The sequence below is a fragment of the Cyprinus carpio genome, chromosome B6 (genome assembly GCF_018340385.1).
Source record: "Cyprinus carpio isolate SPL01 chromosome B6, ASM1834038v1, whole genome shotgun sequence".
In the NCBI taxonomy this organism is placed as follows: Eukaryota; Metazoa; Chordata; class Actinopteri; order Cypriniformes; family Cyprinidae; genus Cyprinus; species Cyprinus carpio.
The window spans coordinates 27,040,300-27,060,756 of NC_056602.1; the positions used below are offsets into that span (position 1 = coordinate 27,040,300).

At 37.6% G+C, this 20,457-nt stretch overlaps 3 protein-coding genes across 3 annotated transcripts; all 3 read left to right on the forward strand.

The window, feature by feature from the left end:
* Positions 1-6,325: 6,325 nt before the first annotated feature.
* On the forward strand, positions 6,326-8,082 carry LOC122137712 (fibroin heavy chain-like). The gene is made up of 4 exons (XM_042726562.1): positions 6,326-6,379; positions 6,501-6,636; positions 6,867-7,163; positions 7,216-8,082. Exons 2-4 carry the CDS (start codon positions 6,531-6,533, stop codon positions 7,935-7,937), a joined length of 1,125 nt encoding a protein of 374 aa, XP_042582496.1. The 5' UTR covers positions 6,326-6,379; positions 6,501-6,530; the 3' UTR covers positions 7,938-8,082.
* A 3,531-nt stretch (positions 8,083-11,613) lies between these two features.
* or90a1 (odorant receptor, family 90, subfamily A, member 1) lies at positions 11,614-12,564 on the forward strand. The gene has a single exon (XM_019122690.1). It carries the CDS (start codon positions 11,614-11,616, stop codon positions 12,562-12,564), a length of 951 nt encoding a protein of 316 aa, XP_018978235.1.
* LOC109052257 (odorant receptor 131-2-like) lies at positions 11,661-19,643 on the forward strand. The gene is made up of 3 exons (XM_042726564.1): positions 11,661-11,796; positions 18,405-18,434; positions 18,534-19,643. The coding sequence occupies exon 3, from the start codon at positions 18,574-18,576 to the stop codon at positions 19,609-19,611; it is 1,038 nt and encodes a 345-aa protein (XP_042582498.1). The 5' UTR covers positions 11,661-11,796; positions 18,405-18,434; positions 18,534-18,573; the 3' UTR covers positions 19,612-19,643.
* Positions 19,644-20,457: the final 814 nt, after the last annotated feature.

Sequence of the window (20,457 nt, forward strand, 5' to 3'; positions counted from 1 at the left end):
AACATGTCAGATAAGTGTTAAATGTTTAACTGGACTGCAAAAAGATTTTGGACTCAAGAATGACCTAAATGGTTAACATAAAATGAGATTTGAAAAATTGTGTAAACAGGGTAATGTGTACAAGTGCCCCTTAAGATTGCAGTTTTTATGTTTTTATTGAATACAGAATCCAGTTATGATACCTCAGAGTACTCTGGCCTCAGGTTTTTATGTTTTCTAGATGTTTGCAAAAAAAAAAAAAAAAAAGGCCCCATTATAAGGCTCTTATATGTGAATTCTTGTACTTTTTGGATATTTCCTAATAACACTCTTTTTTTTTTAAATGCTCAAAGCGTGTCTGTATTCTTTCACAGTGTGAAATAAAGACTGCTCTCAAGAAACATTCTACTATAATATACAGTATAAGGAATCTACTATCTCTAGTGATATACTAATATCTACTATAATACATATTAAAATATAATTTATCCTATAATGAAAACAAGACATTCACTATATATATATATATATATATATATATATATATATATATATATATATATATATATATATATATATATATATATATAGATATATATATATATATATGTATACACACACACCAATGAAAATCATATACAATAATTATTTAAATAAATAGGATTAATTTTCACTCATAATTACACAGAAATACAAGTAAAGCACTGAGTTAAAATTTTGAGGGAGAAAAAACGTAATATTTTCTCCTAAAACTTACTTAAATAATCTTTGTTTTATTTAAGCTTTAAAAATAATTTTTATGTTTTATATGACACATACATCCACAAACATGGCAGACTTAGTAATTGATCAACATTTGCATCAGCCACAGCGTAATCCAAGAGGCCATTAGCGTTGACATTTCAAAACAATTTTCTCTTGATGCCAGCAGACCTTTAAACATCTAAAATAATCTCTCTTATTACGTTCCATGATCTTTTCTGCATCTCTCCACAGACGTGCTAATCGCTCCCAGGGATGCGAGCTTCAGAACAACAAGTGCTTTGCCCTTTTACCTGCAGACCTCTGGGGCCTGAGACGCTCGAGTCTCTCTTGCCATTACTCTTGCTCAGTCTAGGCTCAGTGGAGGTTGTGAAATGTCAGAGAGTCCCGCTAGCCTCACTGAAAGTGTTTTAATTACCACAAACATACTGCAGCTCAGATGTCGAAAGGACAAATGTCTTGTTATCTCAACAAAGCTCCCTTTTGTGAATTATTGCCTTTTTAGGAACACAAACATATGTTGAGGAAAAGGGCACGGTTTTCCAGAAAGGCTGGAGTTAATTGTTTGTTTGTTTTTGACAGGTGTGTGATGTGAAGAGTAGGTGATGTAAGTTTACAGCCTTATTGGGATGCTAACTTTATTTTATTTACAAAATACATTTAAAAGTCAAGATGCTCCCGTTCTAAAAAATGCTTAATGCTCACCAATGCTGCATTCATATGACCAAAAATACAGTAAAAACTGTAATATTGTGAAATGTAATTACAATTTAAAATAGCGGTTATATATTTTTAAAAATGTATTTTATTCCAGTGATTAAGGCTGAATTTTCAACAATTAACTTGTGAAATGCCTTTTAAAGATCTAAAGAGATAAAGATGTTAAAAGTCTTAATCATGGTACTTTCTTTGTCACACAACTTTTTCTTTATTATTTTTCACATAGACAAAGGATGTTTGCTCCTGAATCTTAGAATCTCATAAGAATCGATATGTAAGAAAGATTTATAAGAATTTATAAGAATAATGACAGGTTGCAAACCCAAAAGTGCACTGAGACTGGAATGTGTTTGCATGCCGTACCGCTATATTAATGAAATAAAACCTTAAAATGTGGAAAATAGTATAGAATATTTACGAGCCTTTTGAAATTCGGATCATGAGAATGATTATTATTCTCAATATTAATGAGATGCTTATTTATTTATGCTAAATTATTTTTTACTATTTTATTTTCTATAAAATAAGTTACTTACTGTATGTCCCTTAGTTTAAATGTATGTTGTTTGTCTTTTAACAGAATGTATGGCTACATTTTAACACCTGTCAGTGGAAAAAGAGCATTTACAGCATCTACCAGCATTGGAAAATGCTATAACCATATTTTCAGGTCAAAATGGTGTCCTGGTCATGTCCATCAGAAAGCATATTTCTCTAAAGCAGAGATGCCCAAAGCAGGGCCTGTGGGCCAAAGTTGAGCCATGATGACCTTTGATAGGAATAAACATGCCATTGAAGCATATTTTCATTTCTAATATCTCTTTCTGCTATGTTTTATTGATCAAGCGTTATATTCACAATGCTCAACACACTGCTGTGTCTTGCTACCATGGCTATATAGTCATATGCAACCCTTTACGTCTCACTCAGATCTGTACCATGTCTAAAATGTACATTCTTGAAAGCCTGATCTGGGTCCTGAGTGCCATTCAGGATCTTCTAAACTTGTTCATCCTGCTGGCTACAAAACCTCTAGCATTCTTCTACACGAGTATCCCATGTCAGAGATTATGTTTGATATCCCATTTATAGTACAAATAAGAAATGTTGTGTACATAATTTATCTGACCTTTCTGTGGCTCACTATAGTGTATACTTGAAGATCACGTTTGTTGCAAAGCCCACAAACTCAGATGCTTGCAAAGCTCGGAGTACCATCATCCTACATGGGATCCAGCTTCTGATGTGCATGCTAACCCTTCCTGGACAGGCTGCTTTTGGAAATGTTTCAGCTGTTCATTATGGATACGAGATTATTGACCGCTACCCTGTTATTTAGTAATCCAGATAATGCCCATGTTCATCAGTCTAATTGTGTATGGTGTGAGAGATTAAATGTTTTGCAAATACCTAAAGAGGTACTTACTGTGTACAATGTTCAAGTTGAGGAGAAAAATACAAAATCTCCAATCCAGTGGGAATTTGGCAAAAGTTGTCAATAAAACCATGTGAAACTTCACTATATCAAAATATTGTTAAGAAAACATTCTTTGTGAGCAATGTTTGTGAATGAATCTGATTTGTGGACCTTTGTGAAATAAATTATTTAATAAATATACATGCACTGTGAATGACTCCTGCATTGACTGGCACACAGTTGTTTAGTCATCAAAGAGAATTGATCTTGTTTTGCAGAAAAAAAATTGCATTTTTAAAGTAAGAAATTGCATAAGATAATGAGACCTTTTTAGGGACGTATTTAGGGTTGGCAGATACATGTTTTAAGCATAAACAAATAATAAAAATAAATGCTTATTCAGAATGTATGACAGCTGTATATGCACTTCACAGACATAATAGCATAATGTCAGTGAAAATATTCCTTTTTTTAAGTTTATTTGTATAGCGCATTAGTGCTTTTCAGGATACAAATCGATGCAACTTTACAGAAAATTACGTTTCTACAATATATTTAGTAGTAGCTTATCAGTGGTGAAGTGTAAGTAAAATTCAGTTAATGACATAATCAAACAGACATTGAACACTATTAACAGCAATGACAGGAGGCTTGGGACTGTCCCATAGACTGCCAAGTAAAATACACTGTCAAGGTCCATAAAAGGCAAGTAAAGCATAGTCAGAATAGTTGCCTCGCCACACGGATGTGCTGTTTTCTTTCAAATCAAAACGTAAATACACGTAGAAAACGTATCCTTGTGGCTTGGCTGACACAGAAGAGCGTAGGCTGCCTGCGTTCAGTTCATATTCTCCAAAATAGTGCTACGGTGATGTGGAGAGACACAGAGGAGACAAATAGTTTATTCACATACAAAAAGTATCCTTGTCGCTTCATAACGTTACAGTTGAATCACCGATGGCAGATGGACTATTCTGATGATGCTTTTCATACTTTTCTGGACCTTGACAGTGTATTTTACTTGGCAGTCTATGGAACAGTCACAAGCCTCCTGGTTTTCATCCAAAATATCTTAAATTGTGTTTCAAAGACAAACAAAGCTTTTACGAGTTTGGAACAACATGGGGGTAAATGATTAATGACAAAATTTTCTTTTTGTTTCGAAAATTTTTATTTTTGTTTCGAAATATTCCCAAACATGTTCAGAGTTGGTTATTTATTTGTTTAGTTATTTATTAACATGTTACTTAAGCATTGAGGGCTGTGCACAATCATAACATAAATCCTGGCTAAATGCAACGTTCCACGGCTATGATTAGCCTATAGTACATTTAAGTTAAATAGGCTATGTATGTAATATTACAATAAGAGTAAAGATAATAACTTTACTTTTCTTGTACAACTTTTTTATTATTTTGGGAAAAATTTGCAGGCTAGATAAGAAGAAGGTCGGGGTTCGAGTCAAATTTCATCCATTTTCTTCAGGAGACCACTGCAGATTTATTAAGCAGTTGATAGTGTCGCCATAGAAAAGCACAATCCTCTCGTAATTATGCTACCTTAATTATGACATGGTGTGAACGCAGCATTCAGGTCATCCAACCCCAATCAAACACACCTGAACAAGCTAATCAAAGGCCTTCCAGTCAGATTACTGGAAAGCTACAGACAGGTGAGTTTGATCAGGGTTGGAGTTGACCAGGGGCCTGTTCTTCGTACGTCCCTAACTCAGTTAGCTGGATTTGATTGGTGATGATTTGGCATGATGATCTTGGATTATTTGGTTCTTCGAAGCTCATCCTGGACTTGATGTCATAGCAAAAGGTCCATAAACTTTAACCTGCTCTGGGTTAAAAAATTAAAACCCATGAATGCGCAATTATCTCAGATAACTCAATCCAGCCATACTAATCATCAACAACAGGTGCATTCGAAGAACTGAATTAGCGCAATGATATCATATTGGATGTGAAATTTAATCTCGGATGTAATAAGTGACGTACGAAGAACAGGCCCCTGATCTCCTTGGATCTTTAAAGCCTGAGACACACTGCACGATTTTCAACAAAAGATTGGCATCGTGAAACAATCGTGGCTCCTAATCGGTGGTCCTATGTTGTACAGTGAGAGAGGTTTAAAGACAGCTGTTGTCACAGTCTTGCAACCAAAGGCAGCCTATGATAATTTTCTGTCAGTGTCAGAAATTCAGCATGATCATCGCACAGTGTGTTTGCAGATATGATGCAAGTTTACTGACCAACCAGTAAAAATGCGACATGAAATCAACGACATGGTCCTAAAACACAAAACTGCTTACCTCAAGCTCTAATTTCTTCCTCTTTCGCAGCTTCCACAATTTTCAGCACACATAAAAACTACAACTGTCAAAGTGTGATTCATTGTGCTCTTTTTGTTTACCACTAGCGCATGCTAATGACGTTTTAATCTTTGATAGAAACGTGCATCGTAGCCTATGAGTCAATAAGTGTCATCATCATACAGTCTACATGCACGTCGTACCCAAGTTTATTAGATCCATGACAAACAGTGCAGTGGTTCCCAACCTCGTTCCTGGAGGCCCCACAACACTGCACATTTTGCATCTCTCCTATGTCTGACACACCCATTTCAGGTCTTGGAGTCTCAACTAATGAGCTGATGATCTGAATCAGGTGTGTTTAAGGTGACATGGAAAACATGCAGTGTTAGGGGGCCTCCAGTAAACGTTGTTGGGAACCACTGGCACAGTGTGACCAGCAATGATCTTATAGGATTGCTAAAATCGTGTAGTGTGTAGAAGGCTTAAAACCCCATTTTACAGAGGTCGATATTGCAGCAACACGTTTATTCATTTTAGTTTTGTGCACTTCACTGTCTGCTTCTCCTGATGCACTAATTCAGCGTGTTTTTCAGCAGAGATCATTGTGAGATCGCAAGTCGGGAGGACAGCTTGAGTGTATTGCTCGTTGATTGCGGTTTTATCGTGTCTGTTCGGATATTTGAGCATAACAAACTCTACTCAAGAACAACCTGTAGGTGAGAAGATCTGTTGACTTCATTACGCAGCCTGAAGAAATGCAGAAATAAGTGACACTCAGTCTTTGAAAGTAATTAATACAGTTTAGGAATGAATGGTAGGTTATAAGACTTTTTTTTTTTTTTTTTTTTTGAAGCAGATAAATGTCATTTGTATTAAGGTTAGAGACACACTGCAAAACCCCTGATTTACGAAAGTTGAAATTGCACTCCCTGGCCTCCTCTAATGACCCTCTTGAATCCTCTAATGCAGTGGTTCTCAAACCTGTCCTGCAGAACCCCCTGCCCTGCACATTTTGTATGTCTCCCTCATCTATCACACCTGATTCAACTCATCAGCTCATTAGTGGAGACTGCAAGACCTGAAGTGGGTTTGTCAGATATAGGGAGACATACAAAACGTGCAGTGCTGGGGGTACTCTGTGGAGAGGTTTGAGAACCACTGCTCTAGTGGACGCAATACAAGTAAAACATTTAATTCAGTGTGTTTTAAGCAGAGAGTGAGATGTTATGCAAAACTTAAGTGAATGGAAATTGAAAAGCATCAGCATTCGGTGACGCTTTCTGTCATGTGTCTGTATAACAGCAAAGCCGGGAGAGTGTCTACCTCAATCATATGGAAGTAGATCGTGTACCAGGTCCTGTAACAGTGACTCTCTGTCCCAACAATGAGAAGCGCTGCAGCAATGGATGTGGACGATACTGTACGGCTCAATATACAGGTATTTGTGTAATGTTGAAAACTTTTTGCTTTGTTATTCTCATCTAAAGTAGGTTTGAATTCATCCCTTAGGATAGTTTTAATGCAGGATGACTTTACAAAATAGAGGAATAATATTTGGAATATAATTCACTCTGTAGGTAAAACTTGCTATTCATGCTTTGTGCTATAAATTGGAGTGACATACTGTCTACATCCACAAACTAAAGCTGACTATCTGTGTCCATGGAGTGAAGCCGGGTCAATATCCCAAACCGAAGAACATTCCAAAGTGTGCTGAAAGCTGTTTCCATGATGGCCAGTGTCCTGCCACACAGAAATGTTGCCCAACCACTAGTTGCCGAGCATGCAGTGATCCATGTGGTCAGGGAGGTTGTCAAAGAAATGATCAGGGAAATAGCGGTCAGGGAAGCGGCCAGGGAAATAGTGGTCAGGGAAGCGGCCAGGGAAATAGCGGTCAGGGAAGCGGCCAGGGCCAGGGAAATAGCGGTCAGGGAAGCGGCCAGGGAAGTAGTGGCCAGGCCCAGGGTAGCAGTCAGGGAAGCGACCAGGGCCAGGGTAGGGAAGCGGCAGGGGAAGGGTAGCAGTCAGGGAAGCGACCAGGGCCAGGGTAGAGGCCAGGCCCAGTGTGGTAGTCAGGCCCAGGGAAGCGGCTATGGTAAAGGAAGCGGCCAGGGAAGCGCTTATGGCCAGGGAAGCAGTCAGGGAAGCAGCTATGGTCAGGGAAGTGGTCAAGGTAGCAGTTATGGTCAGGGAAGCGGCTATGGTCAAGGAAGTGGCCAAGGTAGCGTCTATGGCCAGGGAAGCGCTTATGGCCAGGGCAGTGGTCAGGGAAGTGGTCAAGGTAGCGGTTATGGTCAGGGAAGCGGCTATGGTCAGGGAAGTGGTCAAGGTAGCGGTTATGGTCAGGGAAGCGGCTATGGTCAGGGAAGTGGTCAAGGTAGCGGTTATGGCCAGGGCAGTGGTCAGGGAAGGGGCTATGGTCAGGGAAGTGGTCAAGGTAGCGGTTATGGTCAGGGAAGCGGCTATGGTCAGGGAAGTGGTCAAGGTAGCGGCTATGGTCAGGGAAGTGGTCAAGGTAGCGGTTATGGTCAGGGAAGCGGTTATGGTCAAGGAAGCGGCCAGGGTAGTGGCTATGGTCAGGGAAGTGGTCAGGGAAGCAGCTATGATCAGGGAAGTGGTCAGGGAAGCGGTTATGGTCAGGGAAGTGGTCAGGGTAGCGGTTATGGTCAGGGAAGTGGTCAGGGTAGCGGTTATGGTCAGGGAAGCGGTCAAGGAGATTGTCAGGGATGTGGTCATTGAAATGGCTATGGCAGTTTTGCATAACACCTACTGAACATCTTTTAAATTCAGTGCTTTATTTATATGGCATGTTTTCTGAGATTAGAGAGGATTCTGTCACTCTCCACCCCCCTCCTCAAATAAAAAGAAATTGCTTGATTGAAGAGTTGGTGTTTATCATTTGGCTGTTTTTTATTTTTTTTTTTTTTCCAAAACTGCTTTCTGGAGTCAGTGCTTTGTGCAAGTTCCTCTCCCTTATACCTAGACATTTAGAAGAGTATTGGACCATTTTTGCACAAAATACGCCACATTATGACATGGGGACTCAAATGGCACCAAATGCTAGGAATGGGCCTGAGATGTTGTTGTTTTTTTTTTTTTTTTTTTTTTTTTTTGGTTTTCTGGACCTTCTATATATTTTTTATTTTTTTTTTGGTTTCTATTTTTTTTTTTTTTTTCTTATGGAGGTTTCTTCAGCTGGTCAGGAGTGACCAGTGCTTAAAGTGGGTGGAGTGCCAGTACCCACCCCCCGTATTTTATTTTGTAAGTTTTGTAATCAATCACAAGAGAAAAGCAGAGAGAGAACACAATTCTATCAATCACAAGAGAAAATCTATTCCCAGGGAACACATGTTAGGTAAAAAATGTTAGCCTTGCCCTGGCCATGTTTAGGCCAGGGGCGGATCTACCGGGGTGGCAACTGCCACCCTAAGAAAAGCTGTGCCACCCCAGAATTATCACAAAATAAAATATAAATGTAAGCAGTGTTTCATGAGCTACTTTTCAGCTGCGGCGATAACGGAGTACACAAAATAATGACAAAAAACACGTCTTTCAATAAACTGTGCATGATGGTTACACGCGCAAGCAGCGTGCCAGTGTAGTCTGCTTCATTAAAAAATGACACACCAATCAGAATTTCTACATCCTGAGAGAGGAGAGAGCTGAGCCAATCATCTGCAGGGGTTTTATACCTGCACATACAGTATAATTTACATAAATATGAGAAGTGCCCTTTTTTCCACTTGAGCCCCTGCCCCTCAAAATATCTGTGCATGTCCTGTCTCTCAGTTTGTAGCAGGGTTCCTCAAATCTTACCCTGGAGGTCCAATGGGCTGCAGAGTTTAGCTCTAACCCTGATCAACCTCACCTACCTGTGACTTTCTAATGATCCCGAAGACACTGATTAGCTTGCTCAGGTGTGTTTGATTAGGGTTAGAGCTAAACTCTGCAGGAAAATGGATCTTGAGGTCCAGATTTGAGGATCCCTGGTTTATAGGCTACTATGATTGATGCATATAAACAAACAAGATTTTGAATTTGTATTTTTACATATTTTTGGAATTTAATTTTTTTTGTGTTATATTTATGTTAATAATGGAGCACTAAAGTGTTGTGCCACCTGTTTACTATAGTGGTGACAGGTCGAGAGGCAAGCGCATTCAGCGGTGGCAGGTCGAGTGGCAGCTGCCCCTGCCATGCAAAGATTTTACTCCATCTCCACATGTCATCAGAGCATGCAGTTGAAAGCTGTTGATTAAAGTATATAAAAAAAAAACATCAAAGTCTGATTATTGACTCTAACAACACAACAAGAGCAAAGAACTTACATTATCAAAGAACGTTTTCACTGACTTCAGTCTATAGAGTTCAAGCACTCTCAGAAACTCCCATTATAATCACTGAAGCTGTTTACATTGTGAAATGAATATCTCACTTCAGTACTTACAGTACATTCCTACATCTGCACCTTCTTTCTGATGAGAGAATTCGCCAGAGAATTCAGTCAGCCAGCACGTGCGTGAACAAAACGGTGGCCTTTCAGTGATGACTCATCTCAACGCCTCTGATTGGCCATTGCATTTATAAGCTCAACAGAATCATGTGTGATTGGTTAAAATGCGGTGCACTGTAAAAACGCGTCATCTGGCTCAGCACCAGCCAGCGAACAGATTTTAATTTAGCAGCTGGTTATGTGCAGCACTGAACGTTTTAATCACACAGGTGTGATTGTATCAAATGTAAAAGTATTATTCTGTTATTTTTTGTCTGTTTGAAGCTGCATTTAAAATCCACTTTGCTCAAAAATTTGAGGGGGCATGTGCAGAAACAGAAAAACAAATAGAGACATAACATTCCTTTATATGAGAACATGTATACATTACTAAATCAGTAGTTTTAGTCGCCCTTTTTCTTTTTCTTCGTATGGAAAATCTGACTCATTTTTTTGTGGATGTTTGTGCAAATAGTATAAATCATAAGCTGTAATTCTCTCATCACATATTGTATCAGATCACGTACACGAAATCTGATCACGAAAACTGTGTTTTCTAATGAATATGATGTTGGATATACTACGAAAGAGGCACGATGACCAGCCAGATTACAACAGAAAATTTTTAGTGCCCCGTCCCGTTAGTTAAGCTGATATTACCTCTATCTCACAGAAAAAAAAAAAAACTATAGTATATATATATATATATATATATATATATATATATATATATATATATATATACACACACATTAAAAAAATTTAAATGTAAATATCATATACAGAAAATTTAATATGATAAAATAATATTTTATATAATACATTTTTCAACAAACTGAATTTACTTTTTAAGGAAATGCCATCAGTTATGTAAAATAAAGTAAAACCCCACAAGCTTAGTGAAATGTAGTCTACATGGGGAAAAAATAAGAATTCAGACATATACAGTATGATGGCCTTAAAAATGCCATTAAATTTAAACAATTTGAATTGTTTTCTCTATATTTTCCCTAGTGACATAACTGACATCATCAGCTACTATCAGAGTGTAGGAGCATTTAAAAAGCTTTCACGTCTTCACAGGATGTGCTTGCCAGACGGGTGGGTTCTGCGGTCTGACTAGAAAAGGTAATTTTTCTATTCAATTGTTCTGTTTCTATTCATTCATTCTGTGCTAACTATGAATGATATTTCTATGTTATGGCTCCCAATTGATGATTATTTCACTTTACAGCCTTGGACGACTGCACTGGAGGAATCTATTGTTTTGCTTTTTTTTTTATTTACTCTACTGTTATTTTATAATCAAAAGCACTATGATCTGGAAAAGCAAGTAGCTGATGTTTTTATCTGCATCACAAGCCCAAAATATAAAATCTTATACACATTAATGTACATGGAAGCATAACGTGAGCAATTGTTGCTTCATTTTTATAGCTGATTTACACATATTAATTCATTGCAAGTATGTTAAAATTGGTTTATGTGAGTATTTGTGTTTCATACAGACATCTTATAAGGATATCTTTGCTTTTTAAATATGTTTGCTGTCCCATATTGATATCTTTTATGTATATATTTGTTTTATAATTATGTTTGTTTTAACATTGAAGTGATAGTATTAAAAATATTTATATTTAATTTGATTGATGCTTTTATCCAAAGCAGCTCACACTGCCTTTGAGAAGTGCTTAATCAGATCTATATACTGTATATTCTATAATATCACAAACTGTATTTCATACTGTGTAGATAGATAACCAGATAGGTAGAGCTAATAAAGTGTGTATCTCTCGAGTGCATTGTAAGCCACTTTGGAAAAAAGTGATAGACAGCGATAAAAAAAAAAAAAGAAGTGATGGAAAAAGATAGACAAGCTTATTGTGCATTTACATCTGTTTTTCCTCTTTTAAGGCCTGCGTAATGAATTCAACAGGAGGCCATCAACTCCTCATGAGAGACACGTTTACCATGGCCTTCATGAAGAACTTCACCGTGGTCCTGGTGTGGCTCCTCCTCAGCTACATCAACGGCAGCGTCGTGGCCACCTTCTTCAGACACCAGATCTTTTACGAAGACCCTCGCTATATTCTTTTCATACACATGGTGATTAATGACGCGGTGCAGCTCACTGTAACGATTGCTCTGTTTGTGGTCAGCTACATCTTGTACACTATCAGTGTGGGAGTGTGTTGTTTCTTTGTCCTGGTGGCTGTGTTCACCACCCGCAGCACGCCTGTCAACCTGGCCGGCATGGCGATCGAGCGTTATGTCGCGATCTGCTATCCTCTGCGTCATGCGCAGATCTGCACCGTGCGCCGCGCGTACATGCTCATAGCGGCCATTTGGTTAGTATCCGTGCTCCCTGACATCACTGACCTTTTCGTGACTTTAGCCACAGAGCCTTTGAGTTTCTTCCAAACTAATGTTTTTTGTCTTAGGCAGAATGTGTTCAAAGACCCTGTGCTGCTGTACAAACGCCAAGCGTTCGACGGTATTTATTTCTCGCTGGTGTTCCTCACGCTGCTGTGCACGTATCTGCGGATCGTGTTTGCGGCCCGCGCGCTCTCCACCGAGAGAACTTATGCCAATCGCGCGACCAACACTATCTTGCTTCACGGGGTTCAGTTGCTGATGTGCATGCTGTCCTACGTGTCTCCCAGCGTGGAGGGCATACTGAACATCATCTTCCCGGGACGCATCCTGGAAATCCGTTTCGCCAACTATCTAATTGTCTATATTTTGCCACGCTTTTTAAGTCCAATCATATACGGAGTGCGGGATAAAAAGTTCCGCAAGTATCTGAGGAGGTATTTTGTGTGTAGCCTCACTAGAATAGACACGAGAGTAGAGTGTAAAGATGAAGAAGATTAAAAGGATCTGTAACAATATTCCTAATATTATAATGTGCCAAGGGTTTGGAATCATAGTCTGATTTGTAACAGATTGTGCTTCTGAAAATGTGTAGTTTTAAATGACTCCCCACCTTTGGTTTACAAATGTTTAGTTTTGAATCATTCTCCATGTTTTGTTTACCACAGATATGTTTTACTCCTAATGAGTTGGAATAAATTCTAGCTTTTTAAAGTGTTACATACAGACCACCATTGTTTTGAGAGTATGGATTTGTGCTATATAAACAAATGTCTGTTTATCTATCTATCTATCTATCTATCTATCTATCTATCTATCAAAAATGGAAAATATAAATGAACTGGTTTTATAAATCAGAAATATTATTTAACTGAATCACTGAATCAAGATAAACACATAAGTTTAACACATCAATTTTATGGTTTATATCAGATGAAAATAGCCTTTTAAGGTTGCAGGGTAATGCTCTTTACAGTGTAATTAAGCAACGTTTTTATTGCTTTAAATAGAATATGTATAAAAAATAAATAAATCTTTACTAACTTTAAATTAATAAATCCAATAATTAACAAATCCAAATAGTACATTTGCAAACAGAATTATTTAAAAACAATAACAATAATACCTATATATATATATATATATATATATATATATATATATATATATATATTTATATCACATTCTATAGTCACAGCTATTTTATTTAGAGTGATAAACTGTTTATTAATTAATCAAAACAATGCATTTCCTTTTATTTGTATACTTGTCACACTTATAAAACTTAGGCCTAAAATAAAACCCATTAATGGCTGGCTAACAGCAACCTGATCTCATGATTTTGTACATATAATATGTATGAATCCATAGATAAATTTGAATGAAAATACATGATTTATATAATTAAACATTGTACTATCTGGCAAGATAAAATAAAAACACAGTGTTCAAAAATTGTAAGTCACAAACGTATATTCAGGAATATTTAACAGCCAATTTAACATGTTGGTGTGCACCTCTGTTTACATCCATTCGTCCCTGGGAAAAACAAAACTGCTAACGTCAAAACCCTGAAGAATTTTCTGTGCATCCTCCAGTCAGCTACCCTGATCTTTATCACATCCATAAAGTATGTAAGATTCACCACAGGCCTGGATTGTTAGACAGGGCAGGAGGCGTTTTAGCAAAGATGGTTGACTAACTAGCATCTCTATAAGCTCTAGTTAGATATTTTTAAATGAAGCATATTGGAAAATAAAATTACGCTGAGACACATTTTGCCTTACAAGACATGTTTATGACATTTCTTTCAGGAAACAAAAGCATAGCTATTTAAATGTTAATATTTAATTGTGCAGCAGCTCTGCGCTCAGGTACAGTGAACGCTCACACTACATACGTACCGTACCTGAGCCCAACTAAGCCGTGCTCTGGCCCACCTCTTCCAAGCGAGAAACTTGGAGAGGCACCATTGTAGGGAGAGCAGAACCAGCCTTGGCTTTTGGCCGTGGATGCATGGCAAAGATGCATGGCAATGGCCACTTCAGGTGGGGGGCAGTAGTTTCTCATATGCTTTCTGATTGGAGCCGTCAGAGGAGCAGAGGCCAGCCAAGACTAAAAAATGGACACGGGCTGAGAAGGGGGCGCGCCATGACCTAGTAAGCTCATTATGCACTTTTGGAAAGAACGGAACAGTTCTCTGACGGGAGGCTTGCAGGTATGAGTTCGGTGTCCAAACCAGGTCTGGTGTCACCTGGCTCACTGTGCAGCAGGGAGGTGGAGTCCTTCATGGAGTTCACACAATCCTCCACATTAGAAGCTGTCAGTGACACAATGTCATCGGTAAAATCTTCGGGAAATACCTTGGAAATCGTAAAAGTGACCAAACCACTTGCACCTCACGGGGTTGCTGGTCCTCATGGGTAAATAGCACCAGGGAATCCTTTTGCTATGGGGAGAGTGAGACACGCAGGATCTGAGTCAGCGTGAGCTCACTCTGCTCACTCACTGCTCTGCCCATAACTCCTCTGTTTTTTCTCCGAGGCTCCTGAGAGGAAGAAAATGGGAAGCACAATTCAAGCACAGCAAGGCCAGACTCATGCTCTCGCAATGAGAGCAGCTTGTCTCAGTGAGCAAACAGGCAGTGCACGCAATCGAGGAGGCATGTGCAGCATTTTGCAACAAATGTGCTAGAAATGTGCTGTTTTTGTTGGGTTATATTTTATATTTATTATTATTGGATGGTAGCAGAAGAGGAGTAGTGTTGTTATCTGTTGTGGGTGCTGTCAGCACCATAAACCGCTGCTGGGTCTCTTCTAAAGCGAGAAGGAAGGCTTCTTCTGTGTCTTCTCCTTCTTCTGAGTGAGTGATTAGATGATCTTCATGCTGAAAGAGAAAGATTGTGATGAAATGGCCTAAAGCACTGACTTACAGTATATAGGCAGACGTCCTGCCTGTTTTAGTGGGCTGAAATGGCATTTGTTTGTGCAGCTGCATTAGGGTGCCCATTCATGCCATTTTTCCTGGACACCTCCTGGCCAGAATTTCTATATTGCCTGAAATATCCATGTTTTGGCTTTGTTTGCGCTGCACATACCGATTGGTGTGTGACATAAAAGTATTGTGAAAGCGATAGAGAGCAGATGGCTCCTTATGCTTTCAAATTGCTCTCACAGTACTTTGATGTCATATGCCGATCGGTCTGCACAGCGCCGCTTCAAGACGAACACACCTGATATGTACGCATATTGCATCGCTTTAAACATTCTCTGTAGATCCCACCACCTCATGCGCCACAGTTACTTTTTGATTGTTACCTTCATCAAGTATGAAAACAATACCAAAACCTGGATATGAATTAGAAGTCTCGGCTTGCTTCCATGCTGAAAAAAAAGATGGATCAAAACGATCGTTGATGTGGAAGCTTAGATCCATGTCAGGTACTAAGCAGGTGTATGCACTTTTCCTTGTGGCAGAGTCGTACTGAAGGCATTTGGAAATCTAAGCCATTTATGCCGCTAGCCATTTTCAAGTAAAGAATTTGGAGGTTGACTTGTGCTTTTTTGTATGCTAATTACACTGATTAAGAAAAATCTGAAACCATTCAGTTGCTCACATTTTCAAGAATTGATTTACAATTTATACACTGTACAAAATGTACTGTAGAATTTACAGGATTTTACTGGGAAAAAAGTTGCCAATAAAATCCTGTAAAAATGATGTTAATTGTTGTAAAATGGATTACGGTATATTACTGCAAAGAAAATTACAGTTAATTGCTGTATAAGAAATACAGTAATTTGAAGTATTATTATAGTAACATTGAATTAAACTTGTAGTTTATTTTACAGCAATATTTTGTAATTTCACTAAAGTACAGTATTTACCTGGCAACTAAAGTTGCCAATAAAATCCTGTAAATACCCGCTAAATCCAAGATGATGTTGTAATAATTTAACAATGAAAATGCTGTAAAGAATAATTTTAACAGTAAACTGTAAAATACTGATATAAATGCATTATGAAAGTGAAAGACAGCCAAGTATGGTGACCCAAACTCAGAATTCATGCTCTGCATTTAACCCATCCAAAGTGCACACACAGAGCAGTGAACACACACACACCGTGAAAACACACCCAGAGCAGTAAGCAGCCATTTATGCTGCTGCACCCGGGGAACAGTTGGGGGTTCGGTGCCTTGCTCAAGGACACCTCAGTCGTGGTATTGCTGGCCCGAGACTCAAACCCACAACCTTAGGGTTAGGAGTCAAACTCTCTAACCATTAGGCCATGACTTCCCACAAATCCCCTCATTATCATGAGCTCTATCTTAATACTTTTACAAATGAATAAAAACCAAGTCAATGATGTTGCAAATAAGTATTTATTGAAACTGGCGGAAAGACATTGCAAGGCTTTTACTGGTAAACTAAACATTTCAGTCTTTCAACAGTTAAAATCTTATCATAAAAATAACATAAAAAATAAAAAAATAAGCCATATTCTGTGTAGAACATTAACTTTCTGTAAAAATGAAGGTCAATTTTGGTAAAAAAAAAAAAAAAAAAATTTAAGTTTTAGGGAATTTAGTAATTTAATAAATTCTGTTGTTTGAGCTTATGTTCTATTACATTAAGAATATTCCTGCAAAAGACAATTTAATAAATACATGCTGAAAGTCCATCAACTTTCTGAGATGAGCACACATGAGGGTTGTTCCTCTTCTCTGAGACCTTTCCATTTGTTTTGCCTCTATGTATCCGTCTTGTATCCAGTGAGTGTTGTGATTCCAAGAAAACATCTGCGCATAAAAACAAGCAGAAGCATCAGGATGAAGTTAAGTATTGAATGAAACTAGCTCAATAAAATAAATGTCAAAATGGCACTTATACAATACAATCAGCATTTACCAGTACTTAAAGGAATACTCCACCCCAAAATGAAAATCTTGCCATTAATCACTTATCCCCATGTCGTTCCAAACCTGTAAAAGCTTCGTTCATCTTCGTAACACAATTTAAGATATTTTGGATGCAACTGGGAGGTTCGTGACTGTCCCATTGACTGCCAAATAAATACCACTGTCAAGGTCCAGAAAAGTATGAAAAGCATTGTCAGAATAGTCCATCTGCCATCAGTGATTCAACTGTAACATTATGAAGCGACGAGAATACTTTTTGTAGGCAAAGAAAACAAAAATAACGACTTTTTAGTAACTACATGTAAATGAGAAATTTCACATATTTTGCTGTTCCTCAGTTATTTCGACAGATCGTAGTTACTATGACAATCGTTCACATTGGGCTTTACGTTAAAAGTAAGGTAAACACTACTTTAAATGCTCTCAATAAGAAAATTTAACTGCCAAAATGAAAAAAGACAAAATGAGAATTGCTATAATTTCCAGTTAACTGCACAGAAGTTCCCAAGGCCACTTGTCTAAACTTGTCATGATAGGAGGCTATTGTGACATGATATCGCTTATACACTAACTTAAATAAATATAAAAGGATATATTTCTTAAGTAAAATTAAGTGAATTTACCTGGAATTATGAATAAAGCCTCTAATCTTCAATCATTCTCGTGCTGCTCCAGTCGGCTGGATTTCAGATTTGAATGATGCGCGCAATCCCATAATGCCACACTACAAGTTAGTGTAAAAAGCAGGAGCTACAGTAACAACACCTGTTTCTTGTAAATGAATTACAGTTTACATGGAAATATACTATTAACAACTGTAAACCCTTATTTGACCCATAGCATTATTACAGCTACATCTTGCGAATTACAGCTACATCTTGTAAAATGTTTAAACAGTAATATTCTGTAAAATTTTGCTTTAGAATCTACAGTAATTTTTAACAGTGTTCACATCTAGAAGAAAGATGTATGCACAATTTTTCTGCATACATTTGTTTATCTGAATCACTATATGCACATTTGAGAAATGATCTTTCTGTTGGATGATTTATACGAAACATTATATAAATGAGGCCAATTGGGGAAAATTAAAGGTGACTCTGACCCCCCGGAGCACTGAGGTTTGTTAGCAGCACAGCAAAACAGAGGTACATTTTGACTTGAAGTATATTTATGCTTTCGCCTGCATTTGTATATTTAAAATATTATTTAATAAATTAAGAAAAGGAGGCACCATCGCATTGTACATTGTATTCCTGCTTTATGCCCACCTCAATATTACCAGCCTATGATCAAACTTGGAGGGCCCTCTCTCTCTTTTTCCCTATCTCTGTCTCCCTCCCAAATCTTTTTTTTTCTCCCTCGTTGTCTCCTCTTGCTCATCTGAAGTATTTAAACCTGTCCATTTTTACATCTGCAGGCAAACCAATCGACTACACAAGTTGAGAAGGTGAGCACTCAAAGGTTTTTGTAATGCTGTATTTTTTAATTCATTTGTTGCTAATAACTTCTCACTCTTACATGCTCTGTGTGTCTGTTTTATTTTAAGCTCAGTTGACTCAGATGGAAAATATTCATCGTTCTGCTTGATGGACTTCAGAAAGTTGTGGACATCATTTAGCGGGAAAACAAAAACAACAAAGAAACAAAGAAAAAGAAGTCAAAGAACTTTATACCGGTGCAAAAGGGCAATGAATTCTACAATGTCTGACTACACCGCAGCAGAGAGATATGCAGAAGCTTTTGCAAAAAATTTCACCACCGTTCTTCTTGGGATCATAGTAACCTGCGTTAATGGAATGTTTGTTTTCACATTCTTTAAGAGTTCTGTATTCTATAATGACCCAAGATATATATTGTATATTCACATGGTTATCAATGATATGCTCTTAGTTTTTTTCAGTGTAAGTCTAAGTGTGATGGCTTATGCATGGCCAAAGGTTCCTCTCCCGTTCTGTGTTTCACTTCTAATTATATCCTCAACTACTCACAAGAACACTGCTCTGACTTTGGCCGGTATGGCCGTTGAGCGTTACATTGCCATCTGCAGACCCCTGCATCACCATCAGATCTGCACAGTGCGCAGGACATATATCCTCATCTCTCTGATTTGGGGTGTTGGAGTTTTACCTGGACTGGCTGACCTGATTCTCCTTTCACTTGTTCGCCCTTTGTCTGTTTTTACAACAAGTAGTCTCTGTAGTACAACTAATGTGTATAGCACACCTTATCACGAAGAACAAAGCAAAATTACACATGGGATTTATACATCTGTTGTGTGGGTAATTCTTGTATTCACATATTATCAAGTGCTGATTGCAGCTAGAAGGGCTTCCTCTGATAAATCCTCAGCAAAAAAGGCCCAAAGCACCATCCTGTTACACGGAGCACAGCTTCTGCTGTCTATGTTGTCCAATATCACTCCTGTTATAGACAAAATTTATGGCCAACTTCTACCAACGTTACGGTCAAAGATCACCTTTTTCAATTATCTTCTTACAAACTTGTTACCACGACTACTTAGCCCCCTTATTTACGGTGTTCGAGATAAACTTTTTTTTAAATATTTGAAAGGACTTCTTTCATGTAGATTATTTAATATAAAAGTTGATTCAATCAAGCAGTGAGCTAAAAAGGTATCATCAGATAAGCATTATTAGTAATTACTGTTTATACTTAGTGCTTTCCTTTCGTTATTTCCTTACTCATAATTGTCTCACAAAAAAAAAAAAAAAAAATTTTTTTTTTTTTTTTTTTTTTTTTTTTAAGGTGGGAAAGGGCTTCCATGGTTTGGAAACCAAAAAATATTTGATAGATAATTTATTGTATGGGCTCTGCAGAGTTTTCATTTGCATCTCAGTTTTATGTTTCAGGCTAATGTTTTTCGATGTCTTCTGTAACATTTAATACCAAAGTAAAAATGTCTAAAAATATTTTCATATATACTGTTTTTGTATCCACACTGTATACATATGTATTAGCAGTACCTTAATAGTCTGATTTAATGCACAATTTGTATACAATAATGGGTGTTGATTGTGGCCATTTTATACACACACACAAACTGTAATAGTCAAAATATTAACTTGTCAAAGTTTGAAAGACAGTTGATAATAGGAAAATAATATGCCTATGTTTTCCCTTTCCATTAATGTTTCTTACTTACCCTAGGACTTGAGTTTTACAGCCTTTAATATAGTGTATATTAGATGAAGTGGGGGGCCCCAGGCAAAATTAAAATATGAGGCCCTTCTAAAAGATTATTTTGTTACCTAGATATAGATTTATACAACATACAAAAAGTAGTCAAAACACATATAATAGTACATTATTTTTGTTGTTTTTTTAAACAAAGTGCTTATTCTTTAACAAAATATCAGTCTTCATCTTTATGCCAGAAGATAGAATACTGTACAATACAATCTTGAAGATACACAGTACAATCTTCATATTTACAGTTACGGATTGTCACC